At 37.3% G+C, this 21096-nt stretch overlaps 1 protein-coding gene across 1 annotated transcript in view; it reads right to left on the bottom strand.

Moving 5' to 3' along the window:
• Positions 1-21096, bottom strand: part of DSCAM (DS cell adhesion molecule) — a gene marked incomplete at both ends in the record, with an annotated part of 466714 nt that overhangs the window by 100863 nt on the left and 344755 nt on the right. Inside the window, 3 exons of the mRNA XM_080345399.1 lie at positions 3738-3866; positions 5249-5345; positions 8323-8519. Of these exons, the coding sequence (XP_080201525.1) occupies positions 3738-3866; positions 5249-5345; positions 8323-8519 (423 nt within the window). The remainder of the gene's footprint in view (positions 1-3737; positions 3867-5248; positions 5346-8322; positions 8520-21096) is intronic.

Genomic DNA, 21096 nt, shown 5'->3' with positions numbered 1-21096 from the left:
TACTCTAACCATAGGCTTCCTGTGTTTATTTACAACTAATTCATAGACTTCAAAGATATATTTTGATACAGGCATCCCCTTTTTGAAGGGAAAAGCAAACCAACAAAAGCAATCTCACAAAACTGAGACAGTCCAGAGAGAAATTATTCAGTTTATCTCCAAAACTATTTTCAGTTTTGAAAAATGTCTTAATAAAAACAAAACAAAGAAAAGGAAAAGACAAAGGCAAAAGAAAAGAAGTTAATTTAGTTTCTTCTGTCAAACTCCCAAAGCTTTTTCTTGTGGTAAGTAATCAAGTGAGGTATTCAACATTGATTATTGGTTCTTCTGAGGTTTTTTTTTTGTGTTGTTCCAGAGAGCTCTAAAACCTACTTAACTAGAAAGAGTGAAAAAGCACAAAAGCACAAAAAAGAAGTAGCAATGAGCTAGTGGGGAAAAAAAAAAAGAAAAAAGAAAAAAGTGGAATTTTTAACCTATTCTTTATTCCACTCATAAAAATGTTACGCCCAGGCACTTCACAGTGTTATATAAAACACACACTGACACAGTGACCTATGAAACATTTATGATTTTATGAAAACCAGCAGCTTTCTGCCCGTTCCTGAAACACTGGCCGGGGCTCTGGGATTTCTCTGCAGAAGACAATTAGGGCCCATCTGCTCGTCAGGTCCTGCTGTGGGCGACTACCAGGCCTGGGCTGGTACTGCATCCAGCCTCCCCAACTGGCTGCCCACCTCCCAGCTCCCTTGGCAGGTTTTGTGGGGAAAACCCCGCCAGGTCTGTGATGGCATCTGCATCCTGAAGCAGCAGGGGTTTGTGAGTGAGCACAAGAAAGTGCAAAGCACTCTGCCTTCAAGTTAGGAGCTAAGCAGAAGTGATGTTCCTCTCTTGAAACCTTTTTGTACACCTCTAGCAGAAAAGTCTGATGGCTCCACATAAGTGGTTTCAGTGAAGGGCCAGGTCTGAGTGCTGCAGGTACATGTCTGTATGGACAGGCATTGTATCTGAGCACTAAAACAGCCTGAAATGCAGAGCTCTCATTACTCCCACTGCTCTGGCATGGCAACTGGACCCTACAGATGTCACCTATCTGTGTGACAGGCAATTCTGCTCCTTCTAGAGCATAACTAATGTGTCTTTTTTGTCTGATGGCATGGCTGGAGTAGATCGGATACATGACGGCAGTAGTGTATGGTGAAGTCCATATGTGATATATGGTCACCTGAACATTCTCTGAAATGGAAAAGTTTTCCTTCTTGAGACACCTAGATGATACATCCTGTTGTTAACCCATTTCTGAGTCCTCTGGGTAAGCAACATAGACAGAAAGTTCTCACTAAATACAACGGGGCAGTTCACACCTTTGGCCTTGGCAGGATGTCCCCTAAGTTTATTGTCTAGACTGTGAATGCTTTACCTAATTCTTTTTTTCTGCCACTATAATATCTGGAAATTGTGAGAAGTTTTCTTAATTACCTCTTCTCTGTTATAACTTCTCCCAACTTCCCTGTGCAAATTCTTCAGTAACCACCCTTGGCGTTTCATTTTCCTGATGATTTTAATTAATGGCAAACATTGTGTGCAAGGAATCAAAAACCTGATCCTAGTTTCTCCAAACATTCAGCCTCACATTCTAAAAAACAACTTGTCTATTGTTTGCAGTGAGATGAAGATAATTCTCTCTTTTTAGGACAAGACCTCTAGTATTCATTTTCATATACAGACAAAGAAATATTTTCTCTAACACCAATTCTGCCATCCACTATTTTTTTCTTTCTTTCAGTTTTATTAACTGCTATCACTATGTAGCATCCTGATTTTTTTCAATCAATCTGATGGCACTTCATTTGTTGTCTTTCTATTGATTTATCTTGCCATGTTAGAGAGACATAATTTTGAAAAGCAAGTTCACAGTGATTACCACTTAATCTTCGCCAACATTCTGCATGATCACTTGAAAACATTGAACTAAATCTAACAAAGATGCTTCAGAGCTCTGAAGTCCCTTTCTTCCACTGCTTCAAACAAAGAAAAGTGGTTCAGTCTTCCTAGACAGAGGTTATGCTGAGTTACATGATTCACAAATACAAGAGATGTTCTCGGGTAAGAAAGGAGCCTATCAGGCAAGAATGACTTTCAAAACCTGTTCTGGAGCAGGTGGCTGGTTGGAAAGAAATGAAAAAAAATCAAAAAGAAACCAAAGCCCAGAAACTTTCAGATATATGTGTCTCTTGAAGGAAGTCTTGCCTAGTCTACATCTCCAAAGTTGTGATTCCTGACCACAGCCTCATTGGGGGTCTTTCACTTGTAATGTTTCAGGTACCATGCTCATCCGTACATTATCAATGTCATTTGAAAAAAAAAAATGCAAAAATGGTGACTGATGATTTAACATTCTTGAAAGTATTTTATCTAGTAATAAAAGCATCACACAATTTTTGCCTAACTAAGTAAAGTACAAGGGAGATACACAAGGTAGATACATGGAAATTAGTAAAGATGGGTAGACTTTTTTTGGTTTTAATTTTGCAAATTTAAAATTTTATGAACAAGTACATTTTTACATCTCAGAATGAAGGGAGAAGACTGTAAATGTACATTAGTTGCTTTGATAAACAGAATGTTTCACTGATAAGCACACAGAGCATTCCTATTAGTGGACTATATCACCTTAAAAATAGTGTAACAAACTCCAGTATAAACCAGTACAATATAATTTCTCAGTGTCTTTTTAATCATACTTAAAATATTGAAACATTGTTCCACTCCTCTTTCCTATCTATCTAGCTATTTCCTTCTATCTAGTCCCTTCTCAAAGCCTGACTCAGGAACAGTGCTTCTCAGTGTGCCTAATTTTAAGTATGATCTCACATCACAAACAGAGCTCAAATGTACCTTGAATGTTTTTAGATTTCAATGGACAGTGAACATTTTTTGGCTTAATACATACCAGAACAGTAATATTTTCCTGAATTTGGGGGTTGGCTTTGTTTGTTTGTTTGTTTGTTTTAGTTTTTTGTGTTTTAGGTTTTTTTTGTGTGTGTGTCATGTTATGTTTTAAATAATTTACCTCATTCATTTTATTATATGTTCACTGATGCGACTATAGATGACCTAGCAAAAACATATCTGCTTGCATTGGCCTGTCAATATGTGCCACTGGTCTTATCTTCGGAGTATTTCCAGTATTCTACTGAAAACTCTACATGATGCTTTAGCAAACTACCACACAGCTTTCTTCATCTAGAAATTCTCGTAACTACCCTTTTTCACTGCTGCCTTTACAGGCAAGATACCATGTACTCATATATTGATAGAAAATAACTTCTAAAAATCAGCACAACAGGAAAAGATAATACACAAAGGCAGGTATTTTCTATATTGAAACATAGAAAATTAAAATAAAAAACATGGAGAAAATACAAAACCAGGGAGTAAGAAAGCTAGTAAAGCTATCATACCAGCTGTCACCTAGAATGACTTGTTTTGGAACAAAATTTGTCCCTCTTATGTGTAGATTTTCTCTGGTAAAAGGGAAAAGCAGCAATTGATAATGTTCTCAGCTCAGGAAAAAAAAAATAGACAACAAATAAAGATAAATATTACTGTGAAAGATTAAATAAACCGTGGTTAAAATTTCCATCAGGCAGTTTAAATTATGAGTTATCTTTTACGATACAAATTCAGTGATGAATGACTAGTGATGGAGATTCCTTCAGAGGAAGATGATTTCTTACCTGACTTGTTCTTGCACTCAATATCATAGCCAGTGATCGGGCTGTTTCCATCAAAGCCCATGGTCCACCTGAGGGCAATGCTGCGTGCTCTCACTTCTCGGATTTCTATTTCGGGAGGGTCGGGGGGCTCTGAGTAAACACACACACAGTTCTAGTCAGGACAAAGCCCGTACTCATAACAAGATCACACTAATGAGTGTGGCACTGGCATAGCTTACTCATGCCATTTTCTCCCATCACTCATTAGTACCCTGAGTCAGTTAGTCACCTGCTGAAGAATACTCAACAGAGGGAGGAAAAGTCACTTTTTTACTAGGAGTCACTGATGTGATATTGAATTCCTTCGAATATGCAACATAGAGTTGCATTTACTTAAAAGCACTCCAAGTTGAACTACTCATGCTAGAAAAGATTTTTGCCATGAACACCATGCTTTATTGATGCTTCTACAGTTTTTATCCAATACCTGATGGTGGAAATATGAATACTAAACTTAAAAGTGCTAAATGTGGTGAGAGGAGGGAGTAAAATTTCTTTATGTGTAAAAGTCTTTATTTAATAAAAGAATAATTTGCTAACAGTTTAAAATTGCACTAAAGCCTCTTTCTGCCTCTGTAGTTAAGCAAGTAAATAAACAGCATTTGTACTCATTCTACTGTCCCTTTAAATTGGCAAGGCGGTGCAAATGAGCAGTGGTATAACTGAGAAACTGTCCCCAAACTCCGCCCAAATTTTTTGACAGGGCTGCCATAGGCATTCACTTGCACCTGCAGCTACTTGAAATCAAGAGTGAGCAGAAAGAAATTTGCAAGTGCTAGAATTTTGTTGTGGGCATGCTCAAAGGCATACAAGCGCTGGAACAGGCATGGCACAGAAAAAAGCAGTGGCTGGTGGCTGAGTTCTGCCTGTGCTCTGCATCTCATGTACTGTCACCTCAGCCACCCCAGGACTTGCTACCGTCTGCCTGAGTGAAACCCTGTGGGAGGGGAAATCCAACCCCAGTCAACATAGATTTCCTAGACTTTGCATTGTACATTTATTTTGACTGATTAAACTTGAAATATTTTGTTTAAAGATCCAGAGTGGGTTTAATGTTTCTCTAGAGGTAAAGTCAGACAGCTTTTGCTTTATTTCAGACTTAAATTTTAAGCACATTTGTCCTTTAAAAGCAAATGCAATCCTCTCTGGCTTCCTCCAAAAACTAACCCCCTCATACCCACTATCTCTACTGAAAATGTTATATATTGTCAGTGAGTGCCTTTTAGAAAAATATCTCCTTATTAATCTCTATAGAACTAGAAAGACTTGCATTTATCCTTTATTTTGATTTCATCTGTAATGCTGGGAAATGGGAGACTGAACATCTTAATGTTGCTCCTCATTTCTTTGACAATGAGGAATACATTTAATTAGGAATCAGAGCCTCCCTCCCCCAACAGATTTCTGAGGATGGCATACACTTACTGTACTACAATAGCTGTGTTTTTTTCCTTACGTTGTCCTCTTCCTACCTTGCACAGTGAGCTGAATTATTCCACGATCCTCCCCATAAGAATTGATGGCATGGCAGGAAAAGAAGCCAGAATCTTCACGCACGGTTGGCAAAATCTATAGGTGGTTTGAAAAGAAGTGATTGATTGAACAGCACACAGAGAAAATAAACCAACAGCTTTTCTGTATGGTGCAAGAAAACAATGTACAAACTGTTTTACTTGACAGTAATAAATACATATTGCATGTTATACACGTACATATGTATGCATAATAAAGCATCCAAAATATGGAGACTTATGAAGACTAGCAACACCTGGGCTGAGGAAGCAGGCTATCAGCTCTACATGTGTAGTCAGGAATTGGAGCACCACCTATTCCCGTAGCTTCTCATTAGGAGTCTTGTTTCCAGTTACTCATGATTTTGCCAAGTATTTAACAATTGGCTGAAATTTTCCATACACAGTGGTGCCTCCTGCTGCCTCCAAATTTTTCTAGCTGCTGAAGTCTGTGTGGAGGAAATAAAGGTTCTAACACTGCTGGTGAACCCTGTAGTATTCAGCATGCTGCCTCATAATAAAATTTTGGGTGGTCTTTTACTTAAATTTGTTATTTAATAACATAGAAAGTTATAGATAGTTTTTACATACATGGTCATAATGGTATTTTTCTACAGGACCACTGCTTCATTCAATGTACAATAGGGAGAGGATTTTTTAAATGAGCAGATATTTCAAATATCATTTTCTTGTCATTGTTCATTGTGCCGCTCCAGACTTTATTTACTGCACATAGTTCAAACTGTGCCCTGAAGACAGACTTATTCATTTTCTCACAGCCTTTTCTGTGGCATTCACCTATGTAATACCCATTTCAGAAACGTGAGTGAATTTATTTTCATAAATCCTGACATCATGGAGAGTATTACCACCATTTCATATGGACAAATAAGGAACCAGACATATGATAATGCTTGTGACTGCTTGACAAGTTGCCACGTATTAGCTGAGCCATGGTAACTCCATGTGTTCTTTATTCCTCAGCAAAGCCAAGGTAATGTGAGCACAACTCTTGTTCACCACTGGTTAAGATAAATAGATTAATTTCCCACTTGCTACAAGGATATTGGAGAGTTATCGTCTGAGATGTTGTAACTTGTCAAGCTGTGTTAAGTTGCATGTGTGGCTGAGATTTAAAATAGGAAAACAAAATTTTTCAGAGCCCAATTTGATACATCTAGGGCCTTCTTTTCCCTCCTCAGAGTCCTTAGCAATAAATAGCATTTCATATGTTCATAACAGCTTCCACTGAGTTAAGCTGCAGCTATGAGAGCTTAGTACTTCTGCAAATCAGACCCCAAGGGCTCAAGGCAAGTACCTAGAAAACAAAGAACACACAATTATTGGCCACCTGTGAAAAGTGTGGTTTCAATGATCAGCCTTGCATCACACAGTGTCTTTCATTACTCAACCCTAATTCAACTCCAGAGAAAATCCAAGCCATGCCTGACTGAGGCAGAGGTCCTGCAGAAAAAATAAAAGCTGAGTATACAACTAAAGATCACATCATCATGCACACATGCAAAAGCATTGAGTTAAAAGCTTCAGAGACAACCTTAATCCTGACATTTTCTGGTTTGGGTGCCTTTTATCTCTCAGAAGTCAAAGTTTTTGTATGTAACATACATATAGATGCAGAATGCCAAAACTGTACACAACTGCTTCAGAAGAGAATTCTCCAAGCAGGTCTCCAGCCTTCCAAAAAGAAGTATCGTTGTGCATCCAGACATTATTTTATTAAAGTCAATAAGACGAATGAGAACAGAGAGGTCTAGGGGTCTATCCTATAATTAAATATTATCCGTAACACAAATATACTAACATGAACAAAGTCACACATAGAATTTATTCTTCCTCATAGAAATCAATGACAAAGATCTCTTACAGAGAGCAAAACCAGATTTTTTATTAGATAACATCCAACACAATTTTTGGCTAGTGAAGAAAAATATATACCTCAAGAGTTACACCATAATATAGACAATCACCAAAAATCTAGAGAATTATTACCTTGAGCCTGGTAAAAATGTTTTTAAGAGTATGACCGAAAAACTGATTTTTGACTGAGAATCTATATGATTTTTAGAAGAATTCTTTTAGATTTCCTAAAGACACATGTTTTAAAATTTTATATTTGAGTGGAAAAGTCTGTGTCCTGGTATATTGAGGGCAATGTCATATCCTGACTTTTTGCAAGTGACACCAGAAGTGACAGCAGGAGTTTCCTGTGCTTCCATGGCATCTTGGGGAAACCTAAGTCCCCAAGACAGCAGTGCCACTCATGTAGCCCCTCAATCTAATCTAGGTCAGCCACTTAGGAGTTTATGGAGTCCCACACACTGATTTATGAGGGAAGCCAAAACGCATGGCTCCCATAGCACCAGACAGCTTCCTGTCATGAAAGTGAAGATGCAGACTAGGACCATTTGCTAGGTGACTTGGTGATTTTTGCTACTGTTTCCGGTAAGCGCCAAATACTACTGGCAGCAGCACATATACTTCTTACGTATCTACATGTGCTTTTCCTTCCATCTCACTTTGAATCTAAAGACTAGCCTGACTTTGCAAAATGGTTTCATGAGCCCCTCAAAGTTAAAGGGAGGGAGGAAAAGTACTTTAAAAGACAGAACTTTTATCTCAGAACAGGTTAATGATTTTGGTGAAGGTAAGCCTGAGAGACACCAGAACTAGGGGTCAGATATTCACTCAGCACTTATCAGCAGTGCACTCAAAACTGAGCTATGCCACTCCAGGAAGGGCAGGCTAAGAAATGAACCATGTTGCTCCTGAGACAGAAATAATGGGAGGCTGTGAGCCAGGCTCACTCTCTTGTTGCCTCTGGAGCATGAGAAAATGTCTGGAGGGTGGGATGCAGAGGTTTCCTACCTACTCTTGCTGTCAGTTCTCCAGGATTGTGCCGTGGGTGGAGGGAGTGGTGTGTCTCTAACCTTGCAGGGCAAAGGCAGCTGTGCACCCCTATCAAAACCAACACTTTTATACACGTAGATGAGTCATGGGTCACTTTGGTTTCCTACCTGCAGGGTAGAAATCACTTCATCTCCAACTTCCTTGGTGGAAACAAGGTAACGGGACATTTCAGGGTTAATGATTCGGTCTTCTTTTTCCCAGCGAACAATGATGGGTTTCTCTCCATGTGCTGTGCAGCTCATCTCCTTCTTTTGACCTTGCGTTGCCAAGGTGGTATTTGGATAGGAAGTTATCATAGCTGGAACTAGAAACAAAAAAAATATTGTTCTTCAGTGAGCTGACTAGTCTGATGATACACAGTTGGCCTTTCAGTTTGGGTCTCATTCGATTTGTCCATATTTGACCAGATGGCCAAAAATGTGAGAAATAATTTTACTTTCATTTCTGTATCAGGGTATCTTCTTAAGATTGAAGATGGGTCTTGAAGGGAACTTAGCAGAGATGAGCTGGGGCTGGACAATGGAGCTGTAGAGCCAAGAAGCTGCAAAGCCAAAAGAAGCCTGAGTCTACTTGTTCTGATACTCACAGGACAGCTTGTAGTGTAATTAAAATATTCACAGCACATAACGGTACTGTAAGTAATAAGCATTCAGATATGGGGTAAATAAAGAAATGATGAAAATTTCTTATTCCATCTGATATGCTACTGTTTTATTTGCTAACAGATACACGCTCTATCATTTTGCAAGACAGTAATGACCTATCAAAATAAGGGCTCAATCAAACCAGGATCTGTACAAAACTAAAAGAAATACTCTGCACCAAAGAGCTTACAGTCCATGTATGCGCTGAGTGCATAGTTAAACTGTACTGAACTGGAAGTATAATTAAACTGACAATAAATCTATCTAGAACTGTGTTTCTGTTGTATTTAGAAGGTATTTTCAGAACAGTTGGGACATAATTGTCAACTTCGATAGTGATTCAGGATTTTAATGCTGAAAAGAGTACTCTCTTGCTAGCAAGAATAGGCTTAAGCCCAGGTATTTTCAGATTTTCGAACAAAAATTTTCTACAAATAGGAAGAAAATATCTTCAGAGTGTTTAAATACAACCCCCTCAAAACATGGCATTTTTGGAACAAGATGGTCTTTTTGGTGTCCTCAGCCTGTCCTTTGCTTATGATTTGTCCACGAACGAATAGTACCTGGGCATTTGTTAGTAGGACGAATCAATGCCCAAGGGTCTGCCTATCAGTTCTGGCCCTTTCTCTGCTTGGGAAAAGCTGAAAAGCCCTGGACAGTATACAGAACTGCTCTCTTCTGAAGCAATTTATTCACTTTGTTCAAAGCATATGAGGTGACAGTAAAGAGCCCCTTCTCTAAGTTCTTCCACTCCATGGTTGCCTCCTGCATCTATTGCATCTATTACTACCAAGCAGGGGAAAAAAAAAAAAAAAAAATCCTTACTTAAATGAATTACTATAATTGCTATTCTGAAATGTTAATGCTTGGTGGCATGACCTTTTCATATGCCAGAGCTGTTGATTCTTGGATATGACAATATGTCAGGATGCAGCCCTTTTTATTCAAAGACTTTCTGAACCAAAACAAACCGATTTGAAAATTAACAGGGCTGTGGATCTGTGGGTCAGAGTTACGAATGGGATCTAATTACAGGAAGAAGTCTTAGAAAGGTCTTGCGTGAGACATGAGGCTCTTTAGGCACTGATATATGTTAGTGATGGAGTATGTCTTATTTAGCTGTTTGGACACTAGGTACTGATTAGTTTTGTTAAAGAGAAGCATTCAAAAAGAAGAAAAGACAAATAATCAGAATAGAAAATGAGGACAAGTCTGATTCCATTTTCCAGAGAATGAAAATAACTTCAGTTTTATCTGGTGCTTCTCTAAGTACTGATGCCCCCAAGGAGGTTACTTTCAGAAAGTCACTTTTTGTGGTCATCTGCTTATTGCTTCCAAAGACAGAAGCTAGCATACTCAGCCTATGGAAACGCAGGTCTTTGGGCCCTGTATGCACAGGTATGCATACTTCAACAAATCTGCCTTCATCTGCAACACCTGAAATCAATATATGCTTTTATGCATTTTGTCATCAACAACAGACCCAATTCAAATAAGTGACAGGCTATGAAGGAACCCACATTATGACCATTAGCTTGTGTTACCACCTTCCTTCCATAATCTCCTAAACCTCCCAGGCCTCTCTTCCTTCTTCATTTGCTGCACCTCTCCACATCTCCTTCTTTTTTTTTCCTGAATGCAACACACTCCAGTCCCCTTCACTTCCCCCTCTTCTCTTCCTGCTGAAACCTTCTCAGGTTCTCACATGTTCCCTAACCCCTACAGCAACATTTTCCTCCTCCAACCTCATTTCCCTTTCCTCATTAAATCCTGCCAACCTCTGAAGTCACCTAAGTGATTTTCTTTATACTGACAGTCTTCCTTCCCATCAGTATCTCCTACTTTGAGTTGTATGTTATCTTCTGGTGAAGGAGGGTTCATGTGGATAGCCATCCAGGAGCTGAGGGGTAATCCGTGCCTCCTGACGAGGTACCAGAGCACCCAGGGTGCCCACATCCCCAGGCAGAGGGCTCAGCATTTGAAGGAGGTGAGCCTTGCACTGGCAGGTCTACCCTCCTCCTGCTTCACAGGTAGGAGCACACAGTGTGCATCCACAGAAAATTAGATGTTTGGATTTGGATTTGAATCTCGTGGACCTCAAGGAGCCTGTCTCAGAGACTCAGTTTCAGGTCTCCTAAACAGTTGTCTACCAAAAGTCCCCTGACGTGTGACAGTGCCAAACCAAACACTTGCAACCATCTTGTGCGCTTTTTATAAAACAGAGGTTAGCATATGAAGCTCATTTTTTTTTTCCCAACAAACTTTCTTAAGAAGAACAGCATAAAAACATGCAAAAAATATGATTTTATTCCTCAGATACAGCTTTATCCCTACTTATCCTTCCCTTCCTCTCATTTAATCTCTGACACTGATTCTTTATTGCTATAGCAATGCCTCACAGCTAAATATTTGCCCTTCCTCCAAAGCTGATTTTTCACTCTTCACAATTTATTTCCAATGATCCTACACCATAAGCTTTTCTTTTTATCTTCCTCTATGTCAAAAGATTTCTGGTAACAAAGCCACAATCCCAAGGATATTTTAGGCAACCTGTTTCTTCATCTTCCAACTATCTTTAATCAAATTACTGATGCAAATAACTGAGATAAATATGATGGCTCTTTACTGACAAAATAATCTAGAAAACTGTAAATAAGCAAACTAAATCTGCACTATATATGCATGAGATATTCTTTGAGGATGACTTTAAAAAAAGTGAAGGCATTTAGAATCATGAAGATGATTCAGATGCAATATTAAGTGAGTGCATCATTTATGTCTCTTTAAATACACATAGAATACAGACACATATAATGATATATATTTATATAAGAGAATTTTGGAAGATAAGGGCATATTGCTCTGTGTGTTCAAGGAACACATAGTGTCATGTGCCAGGATTTTGGAGTAGACTTCCCTGTAGGACAAATTAATACAAAATTCTCTCTTCTGGGGTTCTCCACACCTTTCTCTGTGGCATGCCATGTGGCTTGCCAATTGTTACATGTCTACAGTTTATAGATTATGACAATTTCTGTTTTCAAGGTATCGATATTGCTATCAGCACGATTAATCTAGGACATTTTTCATTTAAAGTTGGATTTCCATTTGGAAAGATGATTTTTTTATTCCTTTTCCCAGGTTAAACTGTTGTTTTCCCCCTTCTTTGTGTCAACCTGTAAAGAGTAATATTGCTTTATAATATGAACAATTTCATCATTAAAATTGAAGTTCAAAATTTTGTCATTGAGGTTACTCTGAAGAATCATGGAACTGGCTAAGAGGAAACAATAATCTTTGTCCCATTTTTGAAGAAAACTGAACCTGCACCTTTCCTGACATTCAGTCATTCAGTAAAAATTACTTTTTTTTTTTTTTTTTTTTTTTCCTGGTACTACTGAGTCTTTTATCAGGAACTGAATGCAAACAAAACTGAAAAACATTTAATTATTTTGACAAAGACTAGTCCCATTATCGAGAATTAGAAGGCTATAGTAAGTTAGGTGAAGCCTGAACAAAGTAACAGAATCTTTAAAATTCTTTTAGAATTAACCTTCATGAGTTGCCAGAAAACTGAAATTCATATTAATTTTAAAAATTATGTAGGGAGCGGAGAGGGGGGAATAACTATTTTTTCTTTCTTTTAGCTCATAGATGGAAACAGCTATGTGAGAAAAAAGCAAATGAAAAGACTCCCTATCTTTATATTGTAATTAAACACTAAATATCCTTGTATATAGGATATATTATATTTATATAATATATTTATATCCTTAAATGGTTCTAAGACTGACTGAAGTTCTCAGTATGCTTAAGACCTGTTACTATCCGTGGTCTTCAAATGGTATTTTTCTGGCAACCTGGCTGTGATGAGAAGAGAGGAACACAACACCACAATTGATAAGGAGATGATGTGTCACTGTACAATGTGTTTTGAGTTAAATTGCTGATTGTAGTGGGACATTAATGCAGATTCTAGTTGGTCTTGACAAAAAGGATGGAAAAGATGCAGCAGATAAACAAATCTAAAGGCATAATGATCTGGAGATAACTGAGCACAGGAGAATTGAGAGTGTGCTCGATAACAGACATGTCTTGGCCTCTGTCAGTGGTGCGACTCCTGGCATTTCGCCATGTCTCACCGTGTTTCCGCTGTTCTTGGTCTGAAGATGTCTGCCCTGGCATAGTGTCACTCCCACATACCTTGGGTCCTTTAGTAAAGCATGCTCAAAACGGCCCATTTGGGGAAAAAGCTGTCACCATAGTGGGGTTCATCTTGCAAGCATCTATGCCAGGCTAGGCGTTGTAGACTTCCTCAATGGACAGGAAGATCGAATACTTCAAGAGTGCTGTTCATCTAACCAGATGAACCGTGCCTTCAAAGCCTCTTCTTTGATCATTCAGGAACCAGAAATGCCTTTCTTGATTACACACATGTGCACACTGATGCTGTAATGAGGGAAGATGAACTCCCTTTGTTTTTCTTGTACAGCTTCTAGAACAGAGAACTAAGGCCCTTTGATGCAGTTTCAACAACATTGGGTAAAAATAACATCACGATTGAGGACAGGAATTGTGATACACAAAAACTGCATGAAATTTGAAATGAATATATGCTGAAAAAATGAATTAAAATTACAAATTAACAATTAATCAAAATTCAGCCTGTCGTCTCATGCTGGTCAGCCACTGTGTGAATACTCTTCTGTCCATAACATATGAGATTTTTCTACCTTCAAAACAAATTCCCTTTTCCTAAATCCACTTTTGCTCAGGCAAATAAATCCCATGCAAATACATTACTTAAAATTAAGGAAGACTTGATCTCACACTAAAATTAGTTGATTTCTGTTTTTTAATTTATTTTCAAATTTAGCAGACTTCAAGTAGTCAGTGAGTGCATATGTAAAATTGTTCTCTTAAATTCAGTTTTCCCTTCCTGGTAAGTAAGGTTTTTGTTTACTTAAGAGGCACCTCTGCAAAATTCAAATGGTGTCCTGAATCTTGCAGAGAATTTTAAATCAACAGGACTGCTCAAATACTTCAATATAAGCACATAGTTTCTTGGTAAATCTGTGACCTCTCCAGTAGGTGAAAGTAATGCTCTTATCCCTCCACTTCAAGAGATGCCCAAGACTAGAAAACAAACTGTATGTCTGAATGGGTGAAAAAAATATGCTAACACAAAACCAAAAACTCCATTTTCATGAACACAACTTATTTTTCACAAAAATAATGAACATATAATTAGGAAAACTGTTTTCTACCAATATTCACTAATTTTAAAGATGAACTTCATGTTTGAGACCTACTTACGTTTGTCTGTTGTGAATCTCCTTTAGAGACAGGTTCTTTTAAGATAAATATTTTAAAATTCAATTTCAAATACTTAAATATTTAATGAAAGTGAATTTTGAATGCAATATTTCACTATATTGCTTGGAGTTAGTGCTGAATTTGTTGTGGAAACAACGCAACTCTCAAGCAGAAACAATACTGGGTGACTTATATAACTAATCAATATGGCATGGATTTCAAATTCAAAAAGCAAATACTTTGAAATCATTTGCTGCTTGGAGTTCCAGACTACAGGAATTTCAAACATGTAAACCTGAGAACTTTGAGGAGATAAGCAAAGATTTGATGAATTAATAAGACAGGTTTAATTATTTACTCAGCTTTAGTTTCAGGAGTCTACATCATATAAAAATAAATCCAGATAATTTATTGACAAATACATTCCTGAAAGCATTTTTAAAACAAAGCAAAACAAATCAGATTACCTCATACTGCCAGCCTCCCCTAAAAGGAGGGATGCTAGATTTTTGCATGCTCCCATTAATAACTTTTAGGTGATTGGATTTCTGGACAATAGGCAGGAGCTTCATTAGCAGTTCTATTACCAAAAAAATCTTCTGACAGAACAGTATGAGAAACAGTACTGTCATGGAAAAACAGACTCTGCACAGCAGAAACTGAGTCTTTATGTTTCTATTTAGCGAAGAGTGATGTCCATGAGAATTACAACACATAAATAATAGAGAGAAGTTAAACACTGACGTGAACAGTCCGTGCCCCAGCTACTTAAGTTTGCATTACAAATTCCATTTCAAACCACAAGACTCAATGGTATATAAAAACTATACTATTAGGATATTGGGGCATCCATACAAGATAATATCTGAAAAAAATAAGGAAAAAAATCTAAAAAAAAAAAAATTGTACCGATATAAATGAAATTACTTCGATTATAAGTATTATTCAAACATGTGTTTCCAAGCTAGAACAGGCCTCGTTTGATGCTAAGCTTTAATAAGAATGACAATGATGTCTTGAGTACTTGGCAGCTTCACCGGTGCCTCATGATCTGATTGAATATGTCAGGGTAAAGGCTGTGAACATTTAGGATTCATATCTTATTCACTCAGAAGCAGTTTCAGGTCACATTATAGGAAAAGAAGTTGATTTATTTTGCATGACAACTATGAATTTTAACCAAAAGACACATTAATAAAATAAAAAAGGTCTTTTCTCTCAAGTCGCAAAGGCACTTCTTTTCTGTTCCTAAGGCCTTTGTTTGCATTAGTTTTATGTTTGCACAGTGCAAACTGCTGTCTTCAAATGATACACGAGACCAGCAGCTGCTTACATTTCTTGGTCTTTCCTTTGACTTCGACATGGTTCTAAAATGAATGTGACTTTCTTTCGCTTTGCTATGTAGCTTCAATTCCCATTTTGTCTAACTGCACTTCCTAATAACCAAGAGAAAGAAAATGGGAAATGATAAGCTGACAGCTTTGTTCCCTGCAGTCAGTTATAATAAAAGTATGTGGAAATTTGTGACAAACTATGGTAACCCACATGAGGCACTGGAAAATTAGTTTCATCAAAGATTGGCTAACTGTCAATAACAAAAATAAGTTGTCGAAGATCTATAAAAAATATAAATGCATTACCTTGTATATAATTATGATTTATGAAGGCTTAGATAAAGACCATCTTCATCATTGGCATTGTTCAAAAGTATGGAAGTCTAAAAAATAATATTAGAAACTTGTTTCCATTACATATAAATTTATTGGGCCGCTTTTTATTCCAAATCAATTATGATCTTTTTTTCACCCTGTATAAAAGTCAGGCTGGAAAGAGTAGGAATGTTAAATAGTTATAACTAGCGATGTATAATTTTAGATAACTTACTTTCCAATGCTTTGATCTTAAATAGAATTCAATCTGCCATCAAGATGGCATCAAGTTTTAATGTTAAATGAGAGGGTTACTGCTATCATAATTGTAAAGTCAGGCACTCTAATTTTTGGTGACTTAATGAATGCAAATCAGAAAAAAAAAAAAAATTAAAAAAATAGACTGGAATCGCATGGGAGAGTGTTCATTTTCATACAAGTTGTTATGTTTTAACCTTTACATTTGTGCCATTTCATTAAAAATACCCAAACAGTTTACAGGTTTAAAAGGTGAAAAAAATAAAAAAGGCAGACAGTCACTGGAAAACACAAGCTTTAATCAGGATATATTTTATGGCCCAGCAATTCCCATGGGTCTTTTAGATTCTGGAGGCTGTGAAGTGACATGTGTAAATGTTCCTCCCAGGGGAAGAGAAGCAAGCACTAATTGAGGTATTGACGGGTTTAAATGAAGCAGAAACACACTAAGAAACTCTGACTACAACAAAAATGAGTATTGGTGAGCAGTGCATGCTGGGACATTAATGGTTTTCATTCACTGCTCATTCATGCAAGTAAGTATACTTTTAAGCATGATGACTTGGGTCTATAACAGCTCAGTTCTGAGCTAAAAAGCCATGAAATGCTATCTGCTGATGTATACGAGAGCTCTGGCAGAACTAGTCTCATCAAGCCTTCCAGAGTGAATTATACTTTTATTGTCTAGATACATGCAAATATACCAATAGCATCTGATACTCTTGTAATGGGAACAGAACTCAAATGTATTAAAAAAAGCAAGATACAACTCTCTATATATTTATGTAGGCATTCGCTATGTAAGTACATTAAGACAAACAATATAAATATATATACTCTGCATATGAATACAAAAAATAAAGGAATTATTGCATTGTGTATATACACAAAAACATTCACCTGTGCAAGGAGGTAGAGAAGTTAGTGGGATTCATCTCAACCTAACATCAGGTGGCTAAAAATTAGTCATCCAAGTCTTCAGCTAGTCGAAAAAGGCTGACTTCTGCAGCAGTCCTTGGCGTGGGGGAAACAAGACTTTCCAGAGGGCAATTAATCTTGTCTTAAAGATGAAGAATGGCTTCTTATTCATGATAAAAAGACCTCAGAGTGAGCTGTTTAGGCTTTTGCAACCAACCTTCTAAAGAAGCCTAGCTTAAAGCTAGGAGAATGCAGTGCTAAGGGTCTAATCTTAAATTCTGCATTTCTGAGGAGTTTCAGGATGTCAACAAATGCTACTACCTCAGGAAAAACAGGAAACGAGATTCATCTGGTGAGAATATGATCCTAATAAAAAGCTCTGAAGACATTTGTTTTGATGGACATCAATCTGGTTTCTCCAGTCGAAATTCTACTATTTGCCCCTTGTTACAGAGACCATGTAGGGATGGTTTGAGAATAGTCTGACTGCCCATGGAGTATTATCTCTGCTTGTTACTGAAAACCAGCAATTTTGATTTCTAATCTATTCTATCTTTTATTTTCCACTATGAGGTCTATTTTCTACTTTGGCTGCTCAGCATGCAAACAGCTTCTGAAGAGAAAACAGATCACCTAACTTGATCAGTAAGAGAAGATTTCTAGAAGAATGGGGAACCATCTTAAAGACTCCACAGTCTAGAAAAAACTGGTAGGTAGCTTGAGTACTTAATAATTTTTTTTAATATATGTCTTATGGAAGCACAAAAATACTAATAAGAAAAAGCAGAGAGGGCTTAGATAAACATGATATTTATCAAGATATTCAGCATAATACTTCTGTGAGTTACATTTACCCCTAAATAAACAGCAGCTCTTACAGAAGAAAAGAAGAAAATCAGAAAGGAAAATTCTCACTTAGATTAAACATAAAATGAGGACCCAGCTTGGGGACTTCTTGGTGCCTTTTATATTAATTGCTGTTATGCTGTTGCAGCGCTTTAACAAATCTGAAAGGTAGGCCTTTCCACTGAGTATTTTGGGACTATTAGATTGAACAGCTAATAATGCTTCTAGACAAAAGCAACGGATGACAATTTGGCTGTAGTACCCAAATGTCTAAGGCCAAAGGAAGCAGACCTAATTTGAACCAGCTTTATGGTTATTTTGGCTTATTCAAAGCAGACAATATGCTCATCCAGCTGTGAGCCAGAGAACAGCTCAAAAGTATTTTTAAAGCCAAATTTTACACTACTGTTCATGATATTGACAGTGTCCTGCTATATAACTAGGGTCCTACTGTATAACCCAGGTCAACGTGTGTGTGCTTGTGCTTGTGCTTGTGCTTGCAGATGTTTGAGTGAATGACAGAGGGGGAAGAATGTTTTCTGTGCAGTCAAATAAGGAGAATTTTTCATTACCTGGAAAAGAAGACAAATCAACCCTCATTGCTTTCTTCCCTTGACCTTCAGCTGTCCTGTGGATTTCTCTTTTCAATACACTCTTAAAAATGTTTCTGTTTCTCTAGAGACTGTTTTTACCCCTTGGCCAAGGAAAGGCATCGTAAATACTAGTGTTTCAGACAGGAGCAAATTATAGCCATCCATCTCATGAACAAGCACATGGCACAGGGCTGCAGGTCTCTTTCCTCCACAGTACCTTCTCACAGCACGAAAGTTATAAGGAGTTCAAAGGATTTGGTTTTTTGTTGTTTGTTTTTTTTTTTTTTTCCTTTAAATTGTCTTTCAAATCAATAGGAACTCCCATTCCCTCTTCCACATGCAGAACGAACACACAAAACTAGAAGCCAAAATGGCAGTGGTGATAATGTAACCACCAGCAAAGGAGGAAGGAATTCATGCTTCTAAGCGCGGTTTGACAGATCGTATACAATTGATGTTGAATATGATAAATGAAGCAGCTAGTTACAGGGGCAATATGAAAATACTTGTTTGCTTTTTTTGTAACCAGATTGTCAAAGGTTTCTTTCTGATTCACATCCTTAAAATACACACACATACATAATCTGCACTTAGATCTAAACTTGTACCTAAATTATGAAATTATCTTCAAAAAAAGAGTTTGCCTTCAGAAAATTGAGGAGTTTTAAGTGCTGATTTGGTGATTCTGCATTTTGTTTTTACTTTTAAAAATTATATTCCATTAAAAAAGGAACAATAATTTACAGTGAAATATCGTGAGATTATGCAATATATAACAGCCTTATTAGTCACATGCGCCAGGAGATCAGGATTTATATTCTCTTTTTATTGGGGTGGTCTTGCTCTTTCCATGATACATTTTAGAGTTTCATGTGACTCGGTAGGAAGCTTTTCAGAGCTGTTCCTGTTTGGACTTTACCTGTTCTCTGACAAAAAAATGACAGTCAATTTCTTCAACCCAAAACTGTTTTATGACCATGTGGTGTCTTTGACAAAAAGAATTGCTGAAAAGGGTGTATTAACTCAGCTTTCAATTACTGGTCAAAAGATGAGAAAAAGAGACTGCAAACAGAGTAAGCAATGTTTGAGGACACAACCTTGCGTCTAAATGCCTCAGCCTCTTCCTCCCTATTTTCTGTTTCTCTAGCATGACAAACATTTCACTGTGTATACTGGCTTTGTGTCAACAACACAAAGGAAGTAAAACAATACAGACTAGAACTGTTAGTTCATTATCTTAACTTTCTTCAATAATATTTTATTTCCAAAATGAAATATTTCCTATAACAGACTGAGAAATTATCATCCCATTAAACCTTATTAACTTGGCTGCAAGGACACCAAGGTGTAAGAATGGCCATGCAAGGTTTTGAAATTCATTTATCTGCATCACATCTAACCACTGTTTCTTGGGATCCCCTCTTGCTTTTTATGACTACGCAGAAAGAAAGGCCTCTGGTTATAAAGCAGTGCTGCCCAGTAAACTAGGTAGATGACTCAGGCTTGGAGAGGAATGATCAGAGTTTTAACATTCCCAGCTGTGAAAGAAGGATGCCCTACATTTCCTTGGCTCCATAAAAAGTAATCTGAAAATGGTGAAAACTCAGGCTGGAATGGGGATCTCAGGATTTCCCAGCCCCCTGTGGTGAAGTTGAGGACCTTGAGTGTGCCTGTGGTTTGACATCATAGGTGGGACCAAGCTCTGGGCTCCACAGCTCCTGGTTCAGCTTTTACTACAACCTTCCTGAGACACTGGGCTGGATTTGTAGTCAGCTATGGCTGGTCTAGGCCCTCAGAACCTAGTTTCTGGACAATAATTTATGTGTGAAATCTAATGATAGAGAGCCAATGGATGAAACTTTCTGAATATTTCTAATCATTTATTTTCAACTGTTGTCTGTGCAAATATCAAACATTTTATTTTTCTCTCCACAAAAACTTTGGAAAATATACAGAGAAATGAAATAATTTTCATCAAGCCATCATCCATAATTCTAATTTCCCAATGACTTGGAATGCTTCTGCTTATTTTATTCATAAACCAATGCAAGACCCATCAGCTACTGTGCAAACTTCCCATCTTGTTAATGTCTCTGTTATGAAACTGAACTCAGAACACCAAACACTTTTTAGACAGTAATGACTGATGGGAAGGACACAATCTAGTGCTGTATGTGCTTGTTACTTCTGCTCTGCAAATAACTACTAGAATCCAGGATTTTTTGTTTGCTTTGGTTTGGTTTTGTAGTGTGTAGTTTTTGTTGTTGTTGTTGTTGGGTTTTTTTTTTTTGCTGTTGTTGTCTTTTTCTTGGTAGCTGCTTGTAATGAAAGATTTACTATATTACCCCATGTCCTGTAAAAAACACTCTGAGATTTTATCTTGAGAAGCTCTTTCACTTCTGCTCTCTGTTAACTGATGGAAAATCTGGCTGTTCGAAATTTGGCATCAAAAATCCCTTGCTGTTAAAGGTGTGCTACACCTTTGCCCCATACTATTTCACTGAGAATTCACAGATGAAAGATGCTGAAGAGTGACCTTACCTTTTATCTTTCCTTACTAGTAAGATAAAGTAATAACAATGTCAGCATGATGCCAAACTAATCACTGAATAGTAATATGAATGTTATAAAAAAAGTAGATGCTGCCACTCTCAAAT

This window comes from Nesoenas mayeri (assembly GCF_963082525.1).
Source record: "Nesoenas mayeri genome assembly, chromosome: 1".
NCBI classification, from domain to species: Eukaryota; Metazoa; Chordata; class Aves; order Columbiformes; family Columbidae; genus Nesoenas; species Nesoenas mayeri.
The sequence above is the reverse complement of the archived record's forward strand: the minus strand, read 5'-3'. Positions and strand labels throughout refer to the sequence as shown.